Genomic DNA, 22,148 nt, shown 5'->3' on the forward strand with positions numbered 1-22,148 from the left:
GAGTTAATGTCAGTAATACATTTAGATTTAAATATTTTATACATTTACTTAAAGAATTTTCTCTTATAAATATAACCAGGGTCTTTCAAATAGAATAGAATTCTATGTGAAAGACCCTGATATAACTTATTAGTAAGTTAGTTTCTTGAATTATTGAGACGCTGTGGTAATATTCTCTATATTTCATTAATTTAATTAAAATATTACTTATTCACACTGCTCAATTGTTTTATGTATTAACTTGTAAAATGCATTATATATTTACTAGTATGTAAGATATATCACATAAAATTGACGGATCTATATACACATCGGGAGTTGAAGTATTGTTATTAAGACCATGAGACACTTAAATGAGGTTAGAAAACAAATGTTCTAGCTCACATTGTTTCAAATAATGAATCACAAAACGTTGTGCACATGCCAAATTACTTTCACCTTGACCTTTTGAGCATAACTAACTTATCATATTAGGGGTCACTGTGACCTTGACCTTCTGATATCAGAAGAAGTACTCTTTGGTCTACTAAAAAAGATGATCATTCTAAGAAGGTGAGATACGGTGTGTGAAAAGACAAACATCATCGAGTTAATGGCAAGGTCATTTTGTCGACCTAACTTCATGAGCACCATTTATTGTCCCAAAAACGATAATGGTCTTTAACTACAAAAGCAAGATCAAATCATGAAGTCTGAACGATCTTGGTCTTTTAGTTTCACATTCAAATCCACCGTTACATTGACCTTAAGTTGATTTACTAACATCAGTGAATTTTTACTGTGACCTTCACCTTTTGATCATGAAAATAAGCAGTTTTTTAAAATGTTTGAAGACTATGGACAAATTGCACACAAGTTATTGAGTAAAACACTTTACATTTAGGGTGCATTTTTTACATGAAGTGTGACGGTTCTGGGTTTAAAGCTGCACGCTTCCAGATGAGGGAAAATATTTCCAAAAAATCAATCTTTAAAATAATGTATTAATATCTTAAGAAAAGTAAAAAGATTCAATATTTAATAAAATTATTTACATGTTTTGTGTGATTAATGACTGATTTTGCAGTATCAATCACAATAATTCTACTGTGTTACTAACACAGTAAGAGGTATTTATGTGTATTTTGACCTCTGTTTTGTCATTTATTTGGATTGTAAGTGCAGTTTGCAATGAGTGAATTACTTTCTTTGTTCACTTCACAATATTTTACTTTTAATTAATACCTGCTTTAATTTAAAGTAAACTGTTTTCACATTAAATACCATTATGACCTTGACCTACTGACCACAAAACAACAAGGTTATTCAGCTCAAGTAGGTGTCATTAAATTTAAAGTAAGGTATGCTTTCCTTCAAATGTAGAGAAATTCAAATATAAAATTTACATGTGCTTAGAAGAATTTTTTTCCTATAAAAAAGCAAAAAAAGCAGATAACTGCGTCAGATTAATTATAATCTTGGAAGACAGTTCAACAAGATAGTAACACATATATCTTTGATGTTTAAACAATAATACCAATCACAGTATCTTCATATTCATATGAGGGAACTTTTGTAAAATATTACTCACCTAATAAGGATAAAGGTAATGTGGACTTTGAACAAACATAACTTGCAAGTAAAAACGTACATTAAATGACATTCTGGATTGATATAAAAACTAAAAGACAATCAGTTCTGCTATTTTCAATTAATTTCTTCTTTTCTCTATATAAAACAATTGAAAGATAAGATATTTACAGTTAAAAACAATCAGATATTAATATCCCATAATTTTGTTCACTGTCTTTATATAAGTTTATTACATACATGAAAAAGGGTTAATAAAACACAGACAAATTTAGATCTTGTTCAATTTGCACAGCATACAAGATTTTGTCTTAAACAACAGTTGTCTAATTTTTGCCGACAAGTGCTTGTAAGATCTTCTTAAAGTTAAAGCTGGTATCTTCCTCTATGTAGCGGTACAGAGTTTTGTGGGTCATTTCCAGGAACTCAGCTTTAATCTGGACCATGTCAATCTGAAAATATTGTACACATAAATTATGTCCTATGTGGTGGAAAAAGATTAAATTTACAATGTGATCAATTCAATTGTGCAATGGTTATATTTTCAATGTGATAAATTTAGTATAATGGTTAAATTTACAATGTGATTTATGGCATAATGGTTAAATTTACAATGTGTTCCATGAAATAATGGTAATATTTACAATGTGGTCATTGTATAAATGTGGTTCATGGTCAATGTGGTCCATGGTATGATAGCTATATTTACATGTGGTCAATGGTATAATGACCATATACTCAATATGGACCATGATATAACGATTATCTTTACAATGGTATAATAGTTATTTTTACAATGTTGCCCAGTATGATGGCTATATTATAATGTTGTTTTTTTCACAATGTGGGAAATAGTGTAAGATATTTATTATTCATTTTATGCTTTTCAAGATCTTTGGTTGTGTTATAAATCCAATCAAGTCATTTATTAGAGATTTCATATGCAGAGTTTGTGACATAATAAAAAGCAGAGATACTAGTGATTAAAGTATAACTTAATTCATATTGCTTCCAGGAAGCCTCAATGTAATGACAATGTACCTTAAAAAATGAAAGGGAAATAGACAATTGTTACCTCAGATCTTGAAGCTACTATACGGATCAAAGTTTCTTCATCAGTACCAAGACCTTTCATAGCTTTCATAAGTCTCTCAGCAAAGTACTTTGGTCTGTTCATCACACTCTGAGCTACAGCCTTTAGCCCTCTTCTATAATCCCCAGATGTTTCACTGTCAACAGCATGTCTGATATCAGCTTGAGCTATCTATAAAATTGATGTAATAACTATATATCAAAAGTGACAGCTTATTTTCGAAAATATTACAATTAAAATGAATATTTAAATAAGTCATTATAAAGAGATCCAACACAAGAAGAAGTAAAATGAAAAATGCTTGGCCCACATTACTAGTTAATCTAGGTAACAAAATTGGTCTTACATCTGAAGTATTATATTGTCTATTTGTGATATTTACAGAATCCTCTTAAAATACTGTATACAAGTCAAAAATGCATCAAATAATTATCAGATTTATAACCAAAAATATCATGATAATATGTTAAAAGCATTTCAAAGTGTGCTTCAACTACATATAAACATAAAAAGTAAACATTACCTTTACATATTGGTTGTATATAGCTCTAAGCTGATAGAAATCCCTTGTAGCAAAGATAAGGTTGAATGTTTCTTCATCAGTACCCCACCTGTCTTCACCGGCATCAAACAGTCTCTGAGCATCTCGCTTTGCTGTTCGCGTGTTAGTCAGCTTCTCATAGTTCACCTTATATAAAAGTTTACATACATATAAATGAAATACATGTATTGAGAAATACTGATGAAATAAAATATGTATTTTCATTTTCCGTATTTTCACTGTAAATATCTATTTAACATATTTTCACTGGTGTCTTGCTAGACTTCAACTTTAAATTCAGCCAATACACAAAATTAAAGAAGCCTTTCAAATCATAAGGACACATTATGGAGAAGCATAATTATAAAAAACAGAAAATTCAATTTTTTTTTCAATAAACATTGGATTTATTTTCATCTAATAGTATGAAAGTTATAACATTTCACATGTGGCTTACAACACTCATGAAATATTTATTTTCATGCCATTTGATGGAAATAAATCCTGTATTTATAGAAAAAAACTTGAATATCATCTAAACAAATTCTATTGTTAAATATGCACAATCAAATTCCTGAGGTGGTTTCACAGTAAATAATTATCAAATATCATAGAACAAAGCTTCAAGACAATAAATCAAATAAATGATATTCTATTATTTATTTACATTAGGATTTGATTCTACAAATAGTTTTAGAAGTTACAACTTGTATGCATGTGTATATGTAGCATAACTTCATTCAAGGTACATGTATCAATAAAACTGAAATACAAATAACTTACTTACAAGAACCCAAAATTACTTTATTCCAAAATACATTAAAGTGACCAAACAAGATATTATAATCCTAATACCATGACATTAAGCCTAAAAATCTTTTTCTGCAAATATACATTTAAATACAGTTATAATAGTTAGTAAAGAATTGTATTGTCAAGTTTACCTCAGTGGTGGCATGACTGAGTGGTTAACAAGTCAGACTAGTAATCTAAGGATTACTGGCTGCCTGGATTCAAACCCCATCAGGGGCAAACTGTTGTTTCCTTGAGCAAGAAACTTTACTCTCATTGCTTAGTACTGGTTGGTTTCAGGAATGGATTCTAGAGTGTTTCAATAAGCTTATAGCTTCCAACATAATTGAACTAAAACAAATTCTATAAACTTAAGTTTACCTCAAACATACCGGTGCCCTCTCCATTAGCATTTACAATTTCTTCTACAGCATTTTGAAGCTTTTCTCTGTCAATTTCATACCTGTTACCCTGTTAATATTTGAAATTATTTATTGTTCTGGTAACTCATACTTGTGTTTGAATTCTTCATTTGTACAGAATAATCATAAATGCAACATGCCTTATAGGTTGAAGTCAACAGATTTTTTCTTTCTAACAACCAATGGCCATATGTAATTAAACATATGCAGTATGTAACTAATGTAATGTATTATATAACATGTAATGTATTATATAACAATGTAATGTATTATATAACATGTAATGTATTATATAACAATGTAAATGTATTATATAACATGTTATACAAATATGGACTTTTTAGCTGTTGAATATGATGTGATATGTACTGAAAAAATTAATATTGACCGAAGCGATAGCCGAGGTCAATATTAATTTTTCAGTTCATATCACATCATATTCAACAGCTAAAAAGTACATATCTGTTTTATTATATAATCTATAAAAAGCTTTCATATGGCTTATCACATCTGCCATTGCATACGACGGAAATCATTATTTTTCAGCTTGTCTACTTGTCTACTGTTTCCATAATTTGGCCCTTTCCACTGGCATGCTAATCCCTATTTTTCTTAAAAATGAAAAATGGTAACTAAAATAGACTAATTTGACTCTTATGTACACCCAACTCAACGTTTCTTCAGAATAATAACAACAAACTTGGCGTGACGTCACGTCAAAGTCTCGCGTCTTTTAGGGATTTCCAGAAAATCTATTTTTAGAAGAAAAACCGGTGAATATACTCTGAAAATCTATTTTTAGGAAAAAAACAGTGAATATACTCTGATATTGACCTGTTATTTTTTACAAAAAGTTGCTTGTTAGCCAATCAGGGAAAGGCATTTCAAAGCTATTTATAGATTATATAATAAAATGTATTATATACCAATGTAATGTATTATATAACAATGTCATGTATTATAAAACATGTAATGTATTATATAACAATGTAAATGTATTATATAACATGTAATGTATTATATACCAATGTAATGTATTATATAACAATGTCATGTATTATATAACAATGTAATGTATTATATAACATGTTATGTATTATATAACAATGTAATGTATTATATAACAATGTAATGTATTATATACCAATGTAATGTATTATATAACAATGTCATGTATTATATAACAATGTCATGTATTATATAACATGTAATGTATTATATAACAATGTAATGTATTATATAACATGTAATGTATTATATAACAATGTAAATGTATTATATAACATGTAATGTATTATATACCAATGTGAATGTATCATATAACATGTAATGTATTATATAACAAGTAATGTATTATATAACAATGTAATGTATTATATAACAATGTAAATGTATTATATAACATGTAATGTATTATATAACAATGTAATGTATTATATAACATGTAATGTATTATATAACATGTAATGTATTATATAACAATGTAAATGTATTATATAACATGTAATGTATTATATACCAATGTAATGTATTATATACCAATGTAATGTATTATATTACAATGTCATGTATTATATAACATGTAATGTATTATATAACAATGTAAATGTATTATATAACATGTAATGTATTATATACCAATGTAATGTATTATATAACAATGTCATGTATTATATAACAATGTAATGTATTATATAACAATGTAATGTATTATATAAAATGTAATGTATTATATAACAATATAAATGTATTATATACCAATGTTATGTATTTATATAACAATGTAATGTATTATATAACATGTAATGTGTTATATAATAATGTAATGTATTATATAACAATGTGGCAAAGAATGATACAAACTATCTAATATCTTTTTAATAGTTGTTTTATTAGTGTCTCTTCTTCATAATAAGTTGTTAATTATATCAATCAGATAAAAAAATCAAATAATTGTATAAAAAGAAAGTAGAAGGAGAATTCATTTTTTTTCAGGATATGTTATCCACAAAATGTATGTGGAAATATAATATAAATAATTGCTATATGAACAATTTAATTTGTATGCTTTCATGATTTGACATTAGTTCACAATATTCTAATATCTGTAATCCTTTGTTTCAATTTTAAAATTAATTTTCAGAAATCCAGCTTTGTTATTGTAATGTTGCATTATATTAATTGAGGAATAAAAAAGTACAATATACAATATACATTAATTTTATAGACATAAACAAGTACTAAAGAATAAGGAATAGGGATGCAAAACCACCAGGAAAACAAGTGTGTGACACCAACAAAAAGTGACTATAGTAAAAAAATACCATTATGTGATGTATTTGAGTGTGAGGGACAGAACATTGACAAGATTAACAAAATTATACAGTTAAATTTTAATCTAAAGGGGATCTAGGTAAAATAAACCAGGGAACAAGGACATTTTTTTCTCTTCTTTATATTTTTTTCCAAAGGAGGAATGTTATCTTAAAGTTATATTCTGTTATTAGGGAAACACACACCAATACACTGGGTTCACAGGTAACTAATGTATAACCTGGGCACATGAAATAAGGAGGCGCTTAAAATCACCGCCCGTATCGCCTTCAATGTCATCTTCTATAAGCGTCTCATAGGTCACCTCATCAGGGCGAGCAACTTCAAATGTATTTAAAACAAACATAATTGTCAACTAAAGATTTCTCCCTAAACTCTCTATTTGTGCCACCTCTACATTATGTCCCTCTGTAGAGCAATAACATCTGTACAACAACCAAGTTTTCCCAAAGTAATAAACAATAAACTAAACAAGCAATTATCATAGTATTGCAAGCAATCCATAAGTCCCCTACCGGTTAGAACCCCAGCAACATTCTGATGGGCCATTGGCCATTCAATTTTACCAGTGAATGAATGACATGAATGAACTTTAATCTTTTGAGTTCTAAGTTTGTCTATATCACAGTAATGTGTTAAGTTTCCCTGCCTTAAGTAAGGAAATTATGTTTATACAACCTTGTCATATTATTACGACGTGGGATTTTGAAGTAAATCCTAGAAGGAATGAAGAAGTTGGAGAAAAAAATACCAATTTCTCGAAAAAAATCTAAGTTCAAGGGGGACATAATTCTGGAAATAGTCTTGCTAGAGTATTTAACCTTCTCAAAAATGTTGAGTGATAATAAGAAACATATATAATTATGAAGTTTGAAGTAGATATATTAGGAAATAAAGAAGTTATTTAAAAGACAATTTTTTTTTTTTCATAAAAATTCTAAATTCAAGGGAGGTAATACTGATAATTTTTGTGCTAGAGTTGTAAACCTTGTCACATATGATGTGGTTGATGACCAGAAACTTATATTTTAAGTTTGAAGTAAACACCTTAAGAAATAAAGGACTTATAGTGAAAAAGCTGAAAATTTTAAATCAGAAATCTTGAAATTCAGGCTATTTTTTGCCATAGCAACCAGAATTTTCAACATAGGAAGAAAAAGAAAAGATGTGCATAATCTCCAGACTGCCATTTACCCATATTTCAAGTTTCATAAAAATATTTCCAGTACTTTTAGAGTTACCACTGGATCCAGTTTATGTGTTAAATTTGCCTTATTTTCAGACTATTTGTTGCCATAGCAACCAGAATTTTCAACATAGGAAGAAAAGGAAAAGATGTGCATAATCTCCAGACTGCCATTTACCTATATTTCAAGTTTCCTAAAAATATTTTCAGTACTTTCTGAGTTATCACTGGATCCATATACCAAGTTTCATAAAAATATTTTTAGTACTTTTGCGTTATCGCGGGATCCAGTTTTGTGGACAGACAGACTGACGGACGGACAGACGGACAGACAGACGGACGGAGGGTAAACCTAAAGTCCCCTCCGGTTAAACCGTAAGGGGACTAATAATAACCAGGCTTGAGAATTACCTGTTAACAACAAGCAAAATTTTGTCTCCCAAATGATGTAGTTCTGCAGACATTGTACTGTACTGAAACATTTATGCTAAAGCTTATCATAGTTTGAGTTAAGTAAAGCTTGTTTTATAGATAAGGAAGGGAAAACTTGACATATGTTACCTCGTCCATACACAGCTTTCATCTCATTGATCTGTGCATTTGTCCTGGTCATTAGTATTTCTATTAGAGCCAACTCATCAGTGCCAAGTCCCTACAAGAAAATAAAAATAAAATAGACTTAGAGCCTAGCAGAAACAAATGCATTTAATTAAAATACTGTACATCAAGACTATGCCAGACAATAAAATATGTAAATATTTGTCTTTAATTAGTAACATAGTGAAGACAAAGATCCTGTCAAATAAAATTTATAACTTAGAGTAGATTAAGACAGTATATCAGATAGGAAAAAGAAATTACACAGTGTTGGTACAGTAACAACAATACTCTAATTTAACAAGAGCACAGCATGCTGTGTTAACTTTAGACAAAAATTCTAAGTTAAAAAGGGACACAACTCCAAAAATATAGCTTTCAGAATTATGCCCCTTGCTCTTCAACTGCCTTTTGTAATGATACAAATACAAATATACAAATACAAATACTTTTATTGCAAATAAAACATTATTACAATGTTTATAGCAAAAACAAAACATATATATACATTCATGAAAATGAGATCTGACATGGAATGAAAAAATAATAATTACACTATTGCCTGAAAGGTCTTAAAATACTTAGGAAATAGCAGGTTGCACAAAATGTCTTAAAAATGATATTGATACTACATCTAGATGTTAATATGATATTAATTAATACTACATCATCAAGATATTCTCTCTTTATTTGCAAAATATAAAAACTTCAAAAGGTTGTATAGCTCTATTTTCGATTTAGAATTTAATAAAGATTCAAATTTATTAATTGTTGGCCACCTACAGAAATATCCCTTTAAAAAATTTTCTAAGCTCTCTATATCTAGGACACACCATCAAAAAGTGAAACCCTGTTTCAACTCTGTTCATGTTACCTGACTGATTTCACTTGTATTTTTACACATGTCCCAAGGTGATATAACTTTTCGCTTATTTTCCTTCTTTTTGCCTGCACTATTTTGGCTATATGCTATTCCAGACATAAATAATAATGTTTATACACTGGATTAGAACAAAAATTCCAAGAAGCGTTCAATATTTCACGTATATTTAAATTTTAATCAGAGCTAAAAAATCCATGTCTTTCTCAAAATCATGACCTTTTGTAATGATAAGTATTCAAAGTTTCATATATAGATACCTTTAAAATTGTTTGAGTAATGGGCAAGATTAAAGATTTTGTACAACGATGCCATAGCAATCAGACAAGCTTATATCTGTTGTGCAGTGTAAAATTAGGTGATACTAAACCCTATGTTAGAAGAAACAGACATTTCTGTTTTGCCATCTTGTGAAAAAATTAGTGAAACATAAATATTCATTATCAGTTCTCAATATCTGGGAAAGTCAAATCAGAAATACAGAATTTTATCATAGTATCATATATATAAACACTAAGTGCTATAAAACCAAATCAATGTCTTGCAGCTTTTTTGTTTGTTTTATTTTACTGCTATAATATATAAATTTACTAAATTTGGAACTGTTCAATTCACAATTACTAATTATAAAGAGAGCTTACATAGATTGCTTTCTTGATACATTTAGCATCAAAGAATGCAGGAGAAACAAAACAAGCAAGGATAGCATCCTTATAGTCCCCACTCAGCTCACTCTTTATCTCTTCAATCAGATCCTGTAAAAATAAAACATAAAATTTGAAATCTGAACATGTTCTCCTCTGCTTGATCATAAGAAAAAACAAATGGTGTAAAAAAGGAATTGCAGCATTGCTAGTTTTAGATTTGCCTTCAATTATAAAATGCTTCATCAATAATATTTGTGAAAAAATTGCATTTTCAAATTATAGTGCAATAATAATATTTTTATTTAAAGAATCTGTTGCACAGATGCAAGAAAGAAACTCAAGTTTAAAAAGATTGTGAAGTCGGATATGCTATGATACAAACCTTGCCATACATAGTTTTAAACATTTTCTTCAACTTCTGTCTCTGAGCATTACATCGTGTAGCCACAATGTGAGTAATTATCTTCTCTGTGGTACCTTAAACATTAAAATAATTATAAATGTGAGTAATTATCTTCTCTGTGGTACCTTAAACAAAAAACAAAAACAAAAAAAAAGATTTTTGTCAAACGTCAATTTTTCTGAAGAAGCGTTTGTTTTTATTGAATTGATTATATATTGTACCTTAAACAATAAAATAATTATAATTGTGAGTAATTATCTTCTCTGTGGTACCTTAAATAAGATAAAGATAGATGTATATAAATATTTATGTATAGTCAATACAATGACCAAAATATTTACCACAATATTGAATAACCTCTTTATACACAAATCAATCTAAATCACAAATGATAACATTTGATGTTAATTTCTACTTACTTTCTATCTTAAAGAAAACTAGAAATGTGTCCATAGGACACGGATGCCCCCACACGCCACTGTTCTGTCAATCTTATGACTCTAGGTCAAATATTTTTTGGACTACATGTGCCACAAGTTGAAAACTAAAAATCAACAAAGGGCCATAATTCTGTTTAATTTGGTCGCAGAAAAAATTCCTTACTTTAAAACCATCTACACATTAAGGTTGTTCATCCCTGGAAGTTTAAGCAAAATCTGCCATTTGGTTTAAGAGGAGTTGCATTCACAAAATTTCTACATAGTATATAGTGAAAAAATAAACAAAGGGCCATAATTCTGTAAAATTTGGTCGCAGCGAAAATTCCTTCCTTTACTACCATCTACACCTTAAGATTGTTCATCCCTGTAAGTTTAAGCAAAATCTGCCACCCTGTTTAAGAGGAGTTGCGTTCACAAAATTTCTACATAGTATATAGTGAAAAAATCAACAAAGGGCCATAATTCTGTTAAATTTGGTCGCAGCGAAAATTCCTTCCTTTACTACCATCTTCACATTAAGGTTGTTCATCCCTGTAAGTTTAAGCAAAATCTGTCATCCGGTTTCAGAGGAGTTGCGTTCACAAAATTTCTATATAGTATCTAGTAAAAAAATCAACAAAGGGCCATAATTCTGTTAAATTTGGTCACAGCAAAAATTCCTTCCTTTACTTCCATCTACATATTAAGGTTGTTCATCCCTGTAAGTTTAAGCAAAATCTGCCATGCGGTTTAAGAGGAGTTGCGTTCACAAGATTTCGGGACGTACGGACGAAGACGGACTGACGGACGGACAAGTGCAACGCTATATGCACCCACATTGTGGGGGCATAAAAACTGGTGGAGTAAGTTTTTTTTTTGAGTTATGATATAACTAGAAATGTGTCATCATGCCACGGATGCCCCCGCATGCAGCCAAAATTTCAGATGGTGTATTAATTATTTTTTTCATTTTAAGTTCAAAGCCCTTAAAACTGTTCAATGTTAACACAAACCATTTCCATACAATGTTCAAGGAACTGAAATTATTCAGTCTTAACCTTTTAGAAATGACATATTGCATATTTGTAGCCAAAATAATGGCTAAAAGAATGAGTGGTGAAACTGAAAGTTCAAAATTTTTCCAACATTCAGGAAAGATAAGTTTGTCTAAAATCATTGAACCATGACCAAATTCAAACTTAAACTGCTTATTCCTAAGATGTATCTATATTATTTTCAAATTGAAAGGGACATAACTCTGCCAAAAAATCATCAAACCATGACCAAATTCCAACTTGACCTGCCCATTCCTTTGACATATCCATATGTCAAATTAAAGTTGAATATGTAACACTGTTGGGTAGATAATGAACAGAAACTGTAAATTTCATACATGTATTATTTTCAAAGTGAAAGGGGCATTACTCTACCAAAAATCATTGAACCATGACCAAATTTGAACTTGACCTGGGCATTCCAAAAACATATCCATATGTCAAATTTGAGTTGAATGTGTTGTACCATTGGGGAGATAAATAAAGGGAAACTGAAAATTTCATATTACTTTCAAAGTGAAAGGGGCATAAGTCTGCCAAAAATCATTGAACCATGACCAAATTTGAACTTGACCTGCGCATTTCTTTGACGCATCCATGTGTAACATTTGAGTTGAATGTGTTGTACCTTGAGGGAGATAATGAACGGAAACTGAAAATTTCATATTATTTTCAAAGTAAAAAGGGCATAACTCTGCCAAAAATCATCGAACCATGACCAAATTCCAAGTTGACCTGTATTTTCTCATGACATATCAATATGTCAAGTTTGAGTTGATTTTGTTGTACCGTTGGGGAGATAATGAACGGAAACTGAAAATTTCATATTATTTTCAAAGTATAAGGGGCATAACTCTGCCAAAAATCATCGAACCATAACTCTGCCAAAAATCATCAAACCATAACCAAATTCGAAGTTGACCTGTATTTTCTCATGACATATCCATATGTCAAGTTTGAGTTGAATGTGTCCAACCATTCTTAAGGTAATGAACGGAAACTGAAATTTCATATTATTTTGAAAGTAAAAGGGGCATAACTCTGCCAAAAATCATCGAACCATGACCAAATTCAAACTTGACCTGTATTTTCTCATGACATAACCATATGTGAAATTTGAGTTGAATGTGTCCAACCGTTCTTCAGATAATGAACGGAAACTGATGATGACGGAATGACACAATGACGGAAGGACGGAGGTACGGAAAGACGGAACAGGGTAACACTATATGCCCGGGGCATAATAAAGCAGACTTCACAAAACATGTATATACTCTGCAAGATTTAAATTTATTCTCCTGATATCCTTAACATTGAGACACTGGCTAGACATTTTAATAAACATGCACAATATGTATATATCTATAAAATAGCTAATAACTGATATTTCTACAGATGCCAAATACTCAATTTTTACACAAAGAATAGATTATATAAACTAGAACTCTGCGAGTCGGATGTGTCGCCTTGTGAACAATGTAGTTTAGGAGAAATGGCCAGGACAAAAATGAAATAGGAAAAATAACAAAGGCAATAACTAAAAAATAATAAGTGCAGAGCAGCAGTTTCTGTACACTGCACCTCTTATCAATAAATCTATCATTCTATGATGTTTCAAGTCCATAGCTTTCATACTTGAGGAGAAATGACCAGGACAAAAATAAAGTAAGAAAATCAACAAAGGGCAATAACTCAAAAAATAAGAAATGCAGAGTATCAGTTCTTATGCACTGCACTTTTTCTTAATGAGATCTATCATCCTATGAAGTTTCAAGTCCATAACTTTTATACTTTCGGAGAAATGGCCTGGACAAAAGTTAAGTATGAAAATGAACAAAGGGCCATAACTCAAAAATTAAGAAATGCAGAGTACTGATTCTTGTGCACTGCACTTTTTCTTAATGAGATCTATCATCCTATGAAGTTTCAAGTCCATAGCTTCTATACTTAAGGAGAAATGGCCCGGACAAAATTAAAGTATGAAAATAAACAAAGGGCAATAACTCAAAAAATAAGAAATGCAGAGTACCTGTTCTTGTGCACTGCACTTCTTCTTAATGAGACCTATCATCCTATGAAGTTTCAAGTCCATGGCTTTTATACATTAGGAGAAATGGCCCGGACAAAAATAAAGTATGAAAATTAACAAAGGGCAATAACTCAAAAATTAGGAAGTGCAGAGTACCGGTTCTTATGCACTGCACTTCTTCTTAATGAGATGTATCATCCTATGAAGTTTCAAGTCCATAGCTTTATAAGTTGAAGAGAAATGGCCCGGACAAAATTAAAGTATGAAAATTAACAAAGGGCAATAACTCAAAAAATAAGAACTGCAGAGTACCGGTCCTTGTGCACTGCACTTCGGGTTATTGAAAGAAGCATGCATACCAAGTTTGAAGTCAATCAGACTTACAGTGACTGAGTTATGCTCTGGACAAGCTTTAGGGGACGCCGACAACGAAGACGACGCCGCCGACACAGACGCCGCCGCCGCCGACACAGACGCCGCCGCCGACAAAAGTAATCCCTATATGTCACCTTTTCAAGGCGACACAATAAATTACCTGGTCCTTTCATTGCCACATTCAGATATTCACAGTCAGCTTCAGCATCCCAATCCTCACCAGCTAGATCTGTATCACGTTCATTCTTGTAGAACTCTACAACAATGTCCTCTGGGAAATATTTTACCATTGGAACAACAGTGCCCTGTGCCATCTCAAGAGTTGAAGTAATGGCGTTACGTCGGAGAAGCTCCTCAACATAGAAATTCTTCATCCTTGTTTTCACCTCCTCATCTAAATCTTTAGCATTTGTTTCCTGAATATAGTGTATTTATAATATAATGACTTTCTTACAGATTCTGCTAGACTGTAGAATATGCCATAACAAATACATATTAAATCCTCTTGTTAATATAACATAATTTTACAAATCTTAATTAATCAATTAATTCACAAAATAATTAAAATGCTGGTCTTATCAGAATACACTTTTTTTTCAACAATTGAAGAACTATATAGTGAGTTCATATAAATTCTCAAGAATGGAAATTTTAACCATTTTCATCTTAAAATATCAAATAGTATTATTTTGACTGATACATAAATGACTCCAATAAATGATTCAATCACTGAATATCAAGATAAAGGCCACAGCTTCTAAATTGTTAAAAAGTTTTAAGTTACTTGCATCAACCAGTAAGAGTGATAAAATAGTAATGTTTCCCTAAAATTGGTATAAGAAAATTAGTCGAAGTGGCTAGCTTATACACATAATAAAGTACCATAATAGAGGGCCAAATTAAAAAAAAACAACAAAATGAAAACTTTAAGCCGTGCCATGACAAAACCAACGTACTGCATTTGCGACCAGCATGGATCCAGACTAGCCTGCGCATCTGCCCAGTCTGATCAGGATCCATGCTGTTCGCTTACAAACCCTATAACAAGTAGAGAAACTGATAGCGAACAGCATGGATCCTGATAAGACTGCGCGGATGCAAACCCATTATGTTGGTTTTGTCGTGACGCGGCTCAATTTGAATTACACCAACCTCTTCCGGTTCCTCTTCAGGTGGATCCTCACCTTCAGCAGCTGGTGGAGCTGGAGGTTTTGGGGCCTTAAAACCCATTTGCTTAAAAACAAAATATAGAAAGGCAATTAATACCAGTACATATTAATTACAGACATTTAACAAATTATGTCAGTTGTGTTTTTTATTTACCGAAAGCATTTCTAAAACAAAAGAAAGCATTAATATAACATAAATATGACTAAATTGTACCCTTTAAAGCTATAGCTCAAAACAATTTAGAGAAACTGCATGCTTCAGTCAAATTTGATACAAATCTTTCCATTTCTTGTTTACATTGCTAATGATTAAACAGTCAAAATTCTATAGATATAATACATGCGGAATGTCAAGTATAGAGTGATATATGAACATTATAAAACTACCTGGTACATTTGTCGCTGCATATGCATCTCCATCTGATGTTGAGCAAACGGTTGATGGGAGTAGGAGTGTGGGGGTTGTGGTGGATTCGGGGGTGGCTACAATATTCATACAAAACATTGAAAATGTATCAAAACAAAGAACTTTTTATTGCTTTGAATGTTTGTGTCAACCGCTGGCAAATGATGGGGAAATAAAATAATTTTGTAAACAAGCATGTACACTGTGTTCCAAAAGAGCAAATTATACATGTAGTCTGGCAGTTAATAATAAAACAGTCATATATATATTATTCACTTACCTATATAATCATTTAATTAATACAGGATTCAATGTATTTGATATATAAAAATAAATTTAAACTTTTTAAAATTGCGAAATTTATAGATGAGTCAATGAAATGCTGAAACAATTATTTAGAATTTCTCATGGCTTCTTAACAAATTCTTAAATCATTGTCTCGTAAGTATAAAATTGATTGATTATTTACTTGTATTTTTTCTGTATATTTGTTTGATTATATCAGTGTAAAATGTAAACATGTTAAAGTTATATTGATGTTAAATGTCTTTGCCATATAGTGTATGTGTGTAAATGGCCAAAGACGATGTTCATTGTCGATTTGCCAATAAACTTGAAACTTGATATCAGATGACATTTAGCTATTACAATAATTGCTTCATATTTGCTTATGACTGCTACTTTGTTTTGTTTCTCTTTTAATCTTAAACCATATAATTTTATTTCACCTATAAATCATTTGAACAGAACAACATACCTGGTTTCCCATTGGATAACCAGAACTCATTTGCTGTACAGCTTGACAATGGTACCCAGGAACTCCACCTGCAAACACAATAGAACAAGCAATTATCATAGTATTGCAAGCAATCCATAAGTCCCCTACCGGTAAGAGCCCAAGCAACATTCTGAAGGGCCATTGGCCATTCACTTAGGTTCCTATTTTAAGTAAATTTGTTGAAAAAGTTCTTTAAAAGTGATCACAGGAAACAGTTTTTATGTACAGACAGACGGACTGAAGGACACTCTAAAGTTATTTTTTAAACATCCCTGTTATCAAAATATAACATTTTTAAAATCCTATCATGATTGAAGAAGTTGGAGTAAAAATTACCAATTTCTCAAAAAAAAGGGGCATAATTCTGGAAATAGTCTTGCTAGAGTATTGAACACTCACAAATGTTGAGTGACAATAAGAAACATTTATATGAAGTTTGAAGTAGATACATTCAGAAAAAGAAGTTATTTAAAAAAACAACGTTTTTTTCATGAAAATTTTAAGTTCAAGGGAGGTAATTTTGATAAATTTTGTGCTAGAGTTGTAAACCTTGTCACATATGATTTGGTTGATGACAAGCAACTTATATTTAAAGTTTGAAGAAAATACCTTAAGAAATAAAGAACTTATAGTGAAAAAAACTTAAAAACTAGAATCAGAAATCTTGAAATTCAGTCTATTTGTTGCCATAGCAACCAGAATTTTCAACATAGGAAGATAAAAATGGATGTGCATAATTTCCATACTGCCATCTATCCATATGTCAAGTTTCATAAACATATTTTCAGTACTTTTTGTGTTATCACTGGATCCAGGTTATGTGTAAAATTTGCCATATTTTCAGTCTATTTGTTGCCATAGCAACCAGAATTTTCAACATAGGAAGAAAAGAAAAAGACGTGCATAATCTACATACTGCCATCTATCCATATATCAAGTTTCATAAAAATATTTTCAGTACTTTTTGCATTATCGCGGGATCCAGGTTATGTGTAAAATTTGCCATATTTTCAGTCTATTTGTTGCCATAGCAACCAGAATTTTCAACATAGGAAGAAAAGAAAAAGACGTGCATAATCTCCATACTGCCATCTATCCATATATCAAGTTTCATTAAAATATTTTCAGTACTTTTTGCGTTATCGCGGGATCCAGTTTTGTGGACGGACGGACTGACGGACGGACAGACGGACTGACGGACGGACGGACGGACAGACGGACAGACGGACGGAGGGTAAACCTAAAGTCCCCTCCGGTAAACCGGTAGGGGACTAAAAATACTAAATACCCATGATAGTTAACCTTTATCCTGCATGCAGCAAATGATTCTACCAAGGTCTGCACTGTTTGCTATTGATTTAGTACATACTTTGAAATTTTCCCCAAAAATGATGAATGATTATGTCCGAATTGAAAGATAAAGTAGTCCAGAGGGCTTGATCAGTCTCATTGTACTTTTATTTAAAAGTATCATTTTATTTTAAATATACATTAAATAAATGTGTTTATTGTACAAACAGATGAAGAAAGTATCTAATATCTGCCAAAATTGTATACATCATACAAAATACACAAGAAATTTTCAAAAAAAAAAAAAAAAAAAATGTTTTTTTAAGATAAAGATTTATAAATGCATGTACTTAATTAATTCAAGCTATTCTTAAAGATTTTGAAAGTTTTTTTAATGTACTGGTATAGAAGCAGTATCCATTGGCTAGTATAATATAGTAGTATCCAATAAATAATACAGTTATTTTCGTCAACTGCAACTCTTCAAAATTGAGGATGAGTTTTTTTTTCAGAACAATATCATTCAAGGAAATGTTTGTACATGTATCATGGTATGTATTTAAATGCCTTGCAAACTTCTTAGCTTACCATATCCTGTGAAGTTATTGTAAGAGCTTTGATGAAAAGACATAGCTTGGTTCATAGCTTGGTTCATTGCCCCAAACATCATCCCCATACCACCCATAGGTGGTGGGGGTGGTCCTGAGTTGGTAAAAGGTGGTCCTTGTTGCCCATAGTTACCATACCCCCCATACCCCTGAAAACTCCCATAACTTTGTGGGTAGTTACTCTGAAAACAAAAATAAAATAGCACATATTGTGTAAACAAAACAATATAATGTATTAGTGCAAATATCTGATCAAACATTAATTGCTTTTATATATACTGTAAATATGACATAATCTTAGTACATTAGTGTTATATTAATCATTAGTAGAATACTTTCACACTGGCACCAGAGTCCTTAAATATTCGTAAAATAAATTAAATCATACCCATATAACACAAACTGCCAAAATATTATCAGGACTCTGGTGCCAGTGTACTTTCAAGGGGAAAATTTAAAACATTTAGGTTAAAACAACTACTATCAAAAGGAAACAAAGGAAAGCAATATCATTGAAAGTTATCGATCATACCTTTACTTTAGATGAAAATAATTAACTTACTTTTTAAATATATTAAAAAGTATTACACAAAATACTTATGACTAAACATTATTTAATTTAAAGGAAAATTATGCCACAGAATGGGGAAAAACACATAATTTTAAGAGGGAAATAAGTCTCAATTATTTCTCAAAAAAGCCCCAGAAGCACTGGAAACATTTCAACATACAAAATAATCACCCTTTTTGGAGTACTACATATTTATCATCGGAGAAATATATTTAAACTCTAACAATTAATGATAAAAGCAATAAAGCATTAAAAGGAATAGTCCTCATTGATATATGTGACCAGGTGGGCTCCTCCAGCCCATATATAATATATGTGACCCAGTGGGCTCCAGCCCATATACATGTATAATGATAATACTGGACCAATTTATCAAATTATCTTACCATGCTTGATCCCTGCGCTAAACTTCTGTGATCTGTAAGAGAATGAATACTGTGAGGGCAAGAATTTACAGCAAGAATAAATAATGAGAAAGAACCTTATTTTCTTTATATTTTCTACTGTCTAATGTTGTTATTTATGTAAACTACAATATAAATACAATACCAACAGGATTTAACAAAGTTAATCTGGTTGTGATATTGAAAACAATTTTGATTAACAATGATTCTACTTTGAAAATGTGTTAACTTAAATATCTTTGATTAGGGCTGTTCTTATTTATAATGAAAGGGGTTATAAACATGTATAAAATCAACAGCCAACATGTGATGTCTAAGTAAATGATGTGACATTAAATTTACCTATATTTTTGTGTTAGGAATTTGAGTGCAGATGCACTTTCATGAAGAAAAATAGAATGAGATTAATGTATGGGATGGCTCAAAGGGCCTTTGAAATGTTTTATTTATGCTCAAAAACTCTTTCTAAATCTGATAAACCATAATAAATCTTATAAAAAAATCTTGTTACAATTACAGATATGATATGATGCTTATTTACAACACTGAATAGCTAGATTATCACTTAGGCCTACTGGTGTCAAGTTGTAGCATACTGTAGTTCTAATTAATGCACGTTAGTGTAATCAAATTTTCTGAAAGTTTATCTGCATTTAGATAACTATTCGATGGACTTTATTTAGAGACATTACATGTTCTAAATTAAAAAAACACCCTTACTTACCTAGGTAGACCTGTACTGTGCTAATCACGCTTCCTAGTGATCATGTAAACAAACGAATCGGTCTGTTTGAATAAAATAAATCGCTTTGTAACAATTCGTAAAACTTAATCGAACGAATATGATTATTAAAAAGAACGTGCCAAATTAGAAATGTGCATGTCGGAGCGGCTGAAATGCACACCGTTTCTGCTCATAACAGCGCAGTGCGGTTTTGTAAAGTAGTCCGGTTGGCATAACTCCGCCTCATTTCGGTTTACTATTTAGTGTCTACGAAGAAACTACTTGCAATTTAGAGTTTTATCCTTCACTCTTTGGGTTCTGTTTTGGGACATTAGATATACTGCAAATTTGGAGGTTTTAAACAGTTATAAAGATATTAAGGTAAGTGAATCCGTTAATATTTATGCTATTTTTGTTGGTTATCTTTTATAATATTTTGAATAGCGTTTGAATCTTACCATTTTATCCGGTATGTCTTAATACCGCGGATATGACTTTAAATACCGGATATGACTTATATTTTACAAAGTAAGTAGTTTTTAGCTCGACTATACGAAGTATATGGAGAGCTGTCCTACTCGCCCCGGCGTCGGCGTCGGCGTCCGCGTCCGCGTCCAGATTTTAGATTAAAGTTTTGGTGCAGTAAAATATTTTTCATTATAACTTTGTCATTTCTTAAGGTATCAACTTCAAACTTCAAATATATTTACGTAATCATCATCCACATCTTATGTGACAAGGTTCATAACTCTAGCACCAATATTGCAAGAATTATCTCCCCATAAACTTAGATTTTTTTACTAGAAAATGTTATTTTTTATAATAATTTTTTTATTTTTAAAGGTATCTACCTCAAACTTCAAATACTTATACCTTATCATTAATTACATTTTATGTGACAATGTTCATAACTCTTGAAGCAATATTTACAGATTTATCTCTCTTTGAACTTAGGATTTTCTTTAAGAAATATAATAACTTCTTTACTTTTTAAGGTATCTACTTCAAACTTCAAACATATATTTCTTATCATTACACAAATGTTGTGTGACAAGGTCCATAACTCTAGCATGACTATTTCTAGAATTATTCCCCTTGATCTTGGAATTAATGTTAACAAATGTTATTTTTTACTATAATTTTATACATAATTATACAAAATTGATTTAATCTTTCATAGTTTTGTCCTCCTTACTGCGTCCAGTATTTTATTAGTCGAGCTTTGCTGTCTCCTGTGACAGCTCTTGTTTATTATTTTTTCTTGATACGATGTTTTATAATAATAAAATGAATTTACATGCAAAAGTTTGTTAAATTTGGTCCATAAATAAAAAAGTTTTAAGTTATATTCGAATTACGTTCTATAAAAGTTATATCCGTGGCGGACAGGAGATACCGAATATGACTTGTATTTTATAAATTGATTATTTTTTTATGATTTTTTATCTAACTGCTTTTATAAAAAAAAAACATTTAACATGACAGGAGTCTAGGTCAGGTCATGGCAGATATGAATTTTTAGGCTACAATGTTTCCTGGACTTTCCTGTACAGCCACAGGATGGTCTTCATAGTAAAATTGAGCCGCGTCACGACAAAACCAACATAATGGGTTTGCGACCAGCATGGATTCAGACCAACCTGCGCATTCGCGCAGTCTGATCAGAATCCATGCTGTTCGCTTACATAGTCATACTCTATAACAAGTAGAGAAACTGATAGCGAACAGCATGGATCCTGATCAGACTGCGCGGATGCGCAGGCTTGTCTGGATCCATGCCGGTCGCAAACCCATTATGTTGGTTTTGTCATGGCGCGGCTCAATTGTTAACTTTTTCAATTGATTCCATTAATTGC

The 22,148-nt window shown here is 30.9% G+C and overlaps 1 protein-coding gene across 1 annotated transcript; it reads right to left on the reverse strand.

The window, feature by feature from the left end:
• Positions 1-1,675: 1,675 nt before the first annotated feature.
• Positions 1,676-20,392, reverse strand: LOC132730413 (annexin-B12-like). Its single transcript, XM_060716333.1, has 15 exons — positions 20,293-20,392; positions 19,551-19,582; positions 18,574-18,775; positions 16,675-16,742; positions 15,899-15,994; positions 15,495-15,575; positions 14,503-14,758; positions 10,444-10,538; positions 10,056-10,169; positions 8,499-8,589; positions 6,972-7,072; positions 4,377-4,466; positions 3,186-3,350; positions 2,645-2,833; positions 1,676-2,021 (listed from the first exon to the last, which is right to left on the reverse strand). The coding sequence occupies exons 2-15, from the start codon at positions 19,551-19,553 to the stop codon at positions 1,896-1,898; spliced, it is 1,677 nt and encodes a 558-aa protein (XP_060572316.1). The 5' UTR covers positions 19,554-19,582; positions 20,293-20,392; the 3' UTR covers positions 1,676-1,895.
• Between the last annotated feature and the right edge of the window lie 1,756 nt (positions 20,393-22,148).

Source organism: Ruditapes philippinarum, unplaced genomic scaffold, assembly GCF_026571515.1.
Source record: "Ruditapes philippinarum isolate M1 unplaced genomic scaffold, ASM2657151v2 ctg13559_1_1_1_1, whole genome shotgun sequence".
In the NCBI taxonomy this organism is placed as follows: Eukaryota; Metazoa; Mollusca; class Bivalvia; order Venerida; family Veneridae; genus Ruditapes; species Ruditapes philippinarum.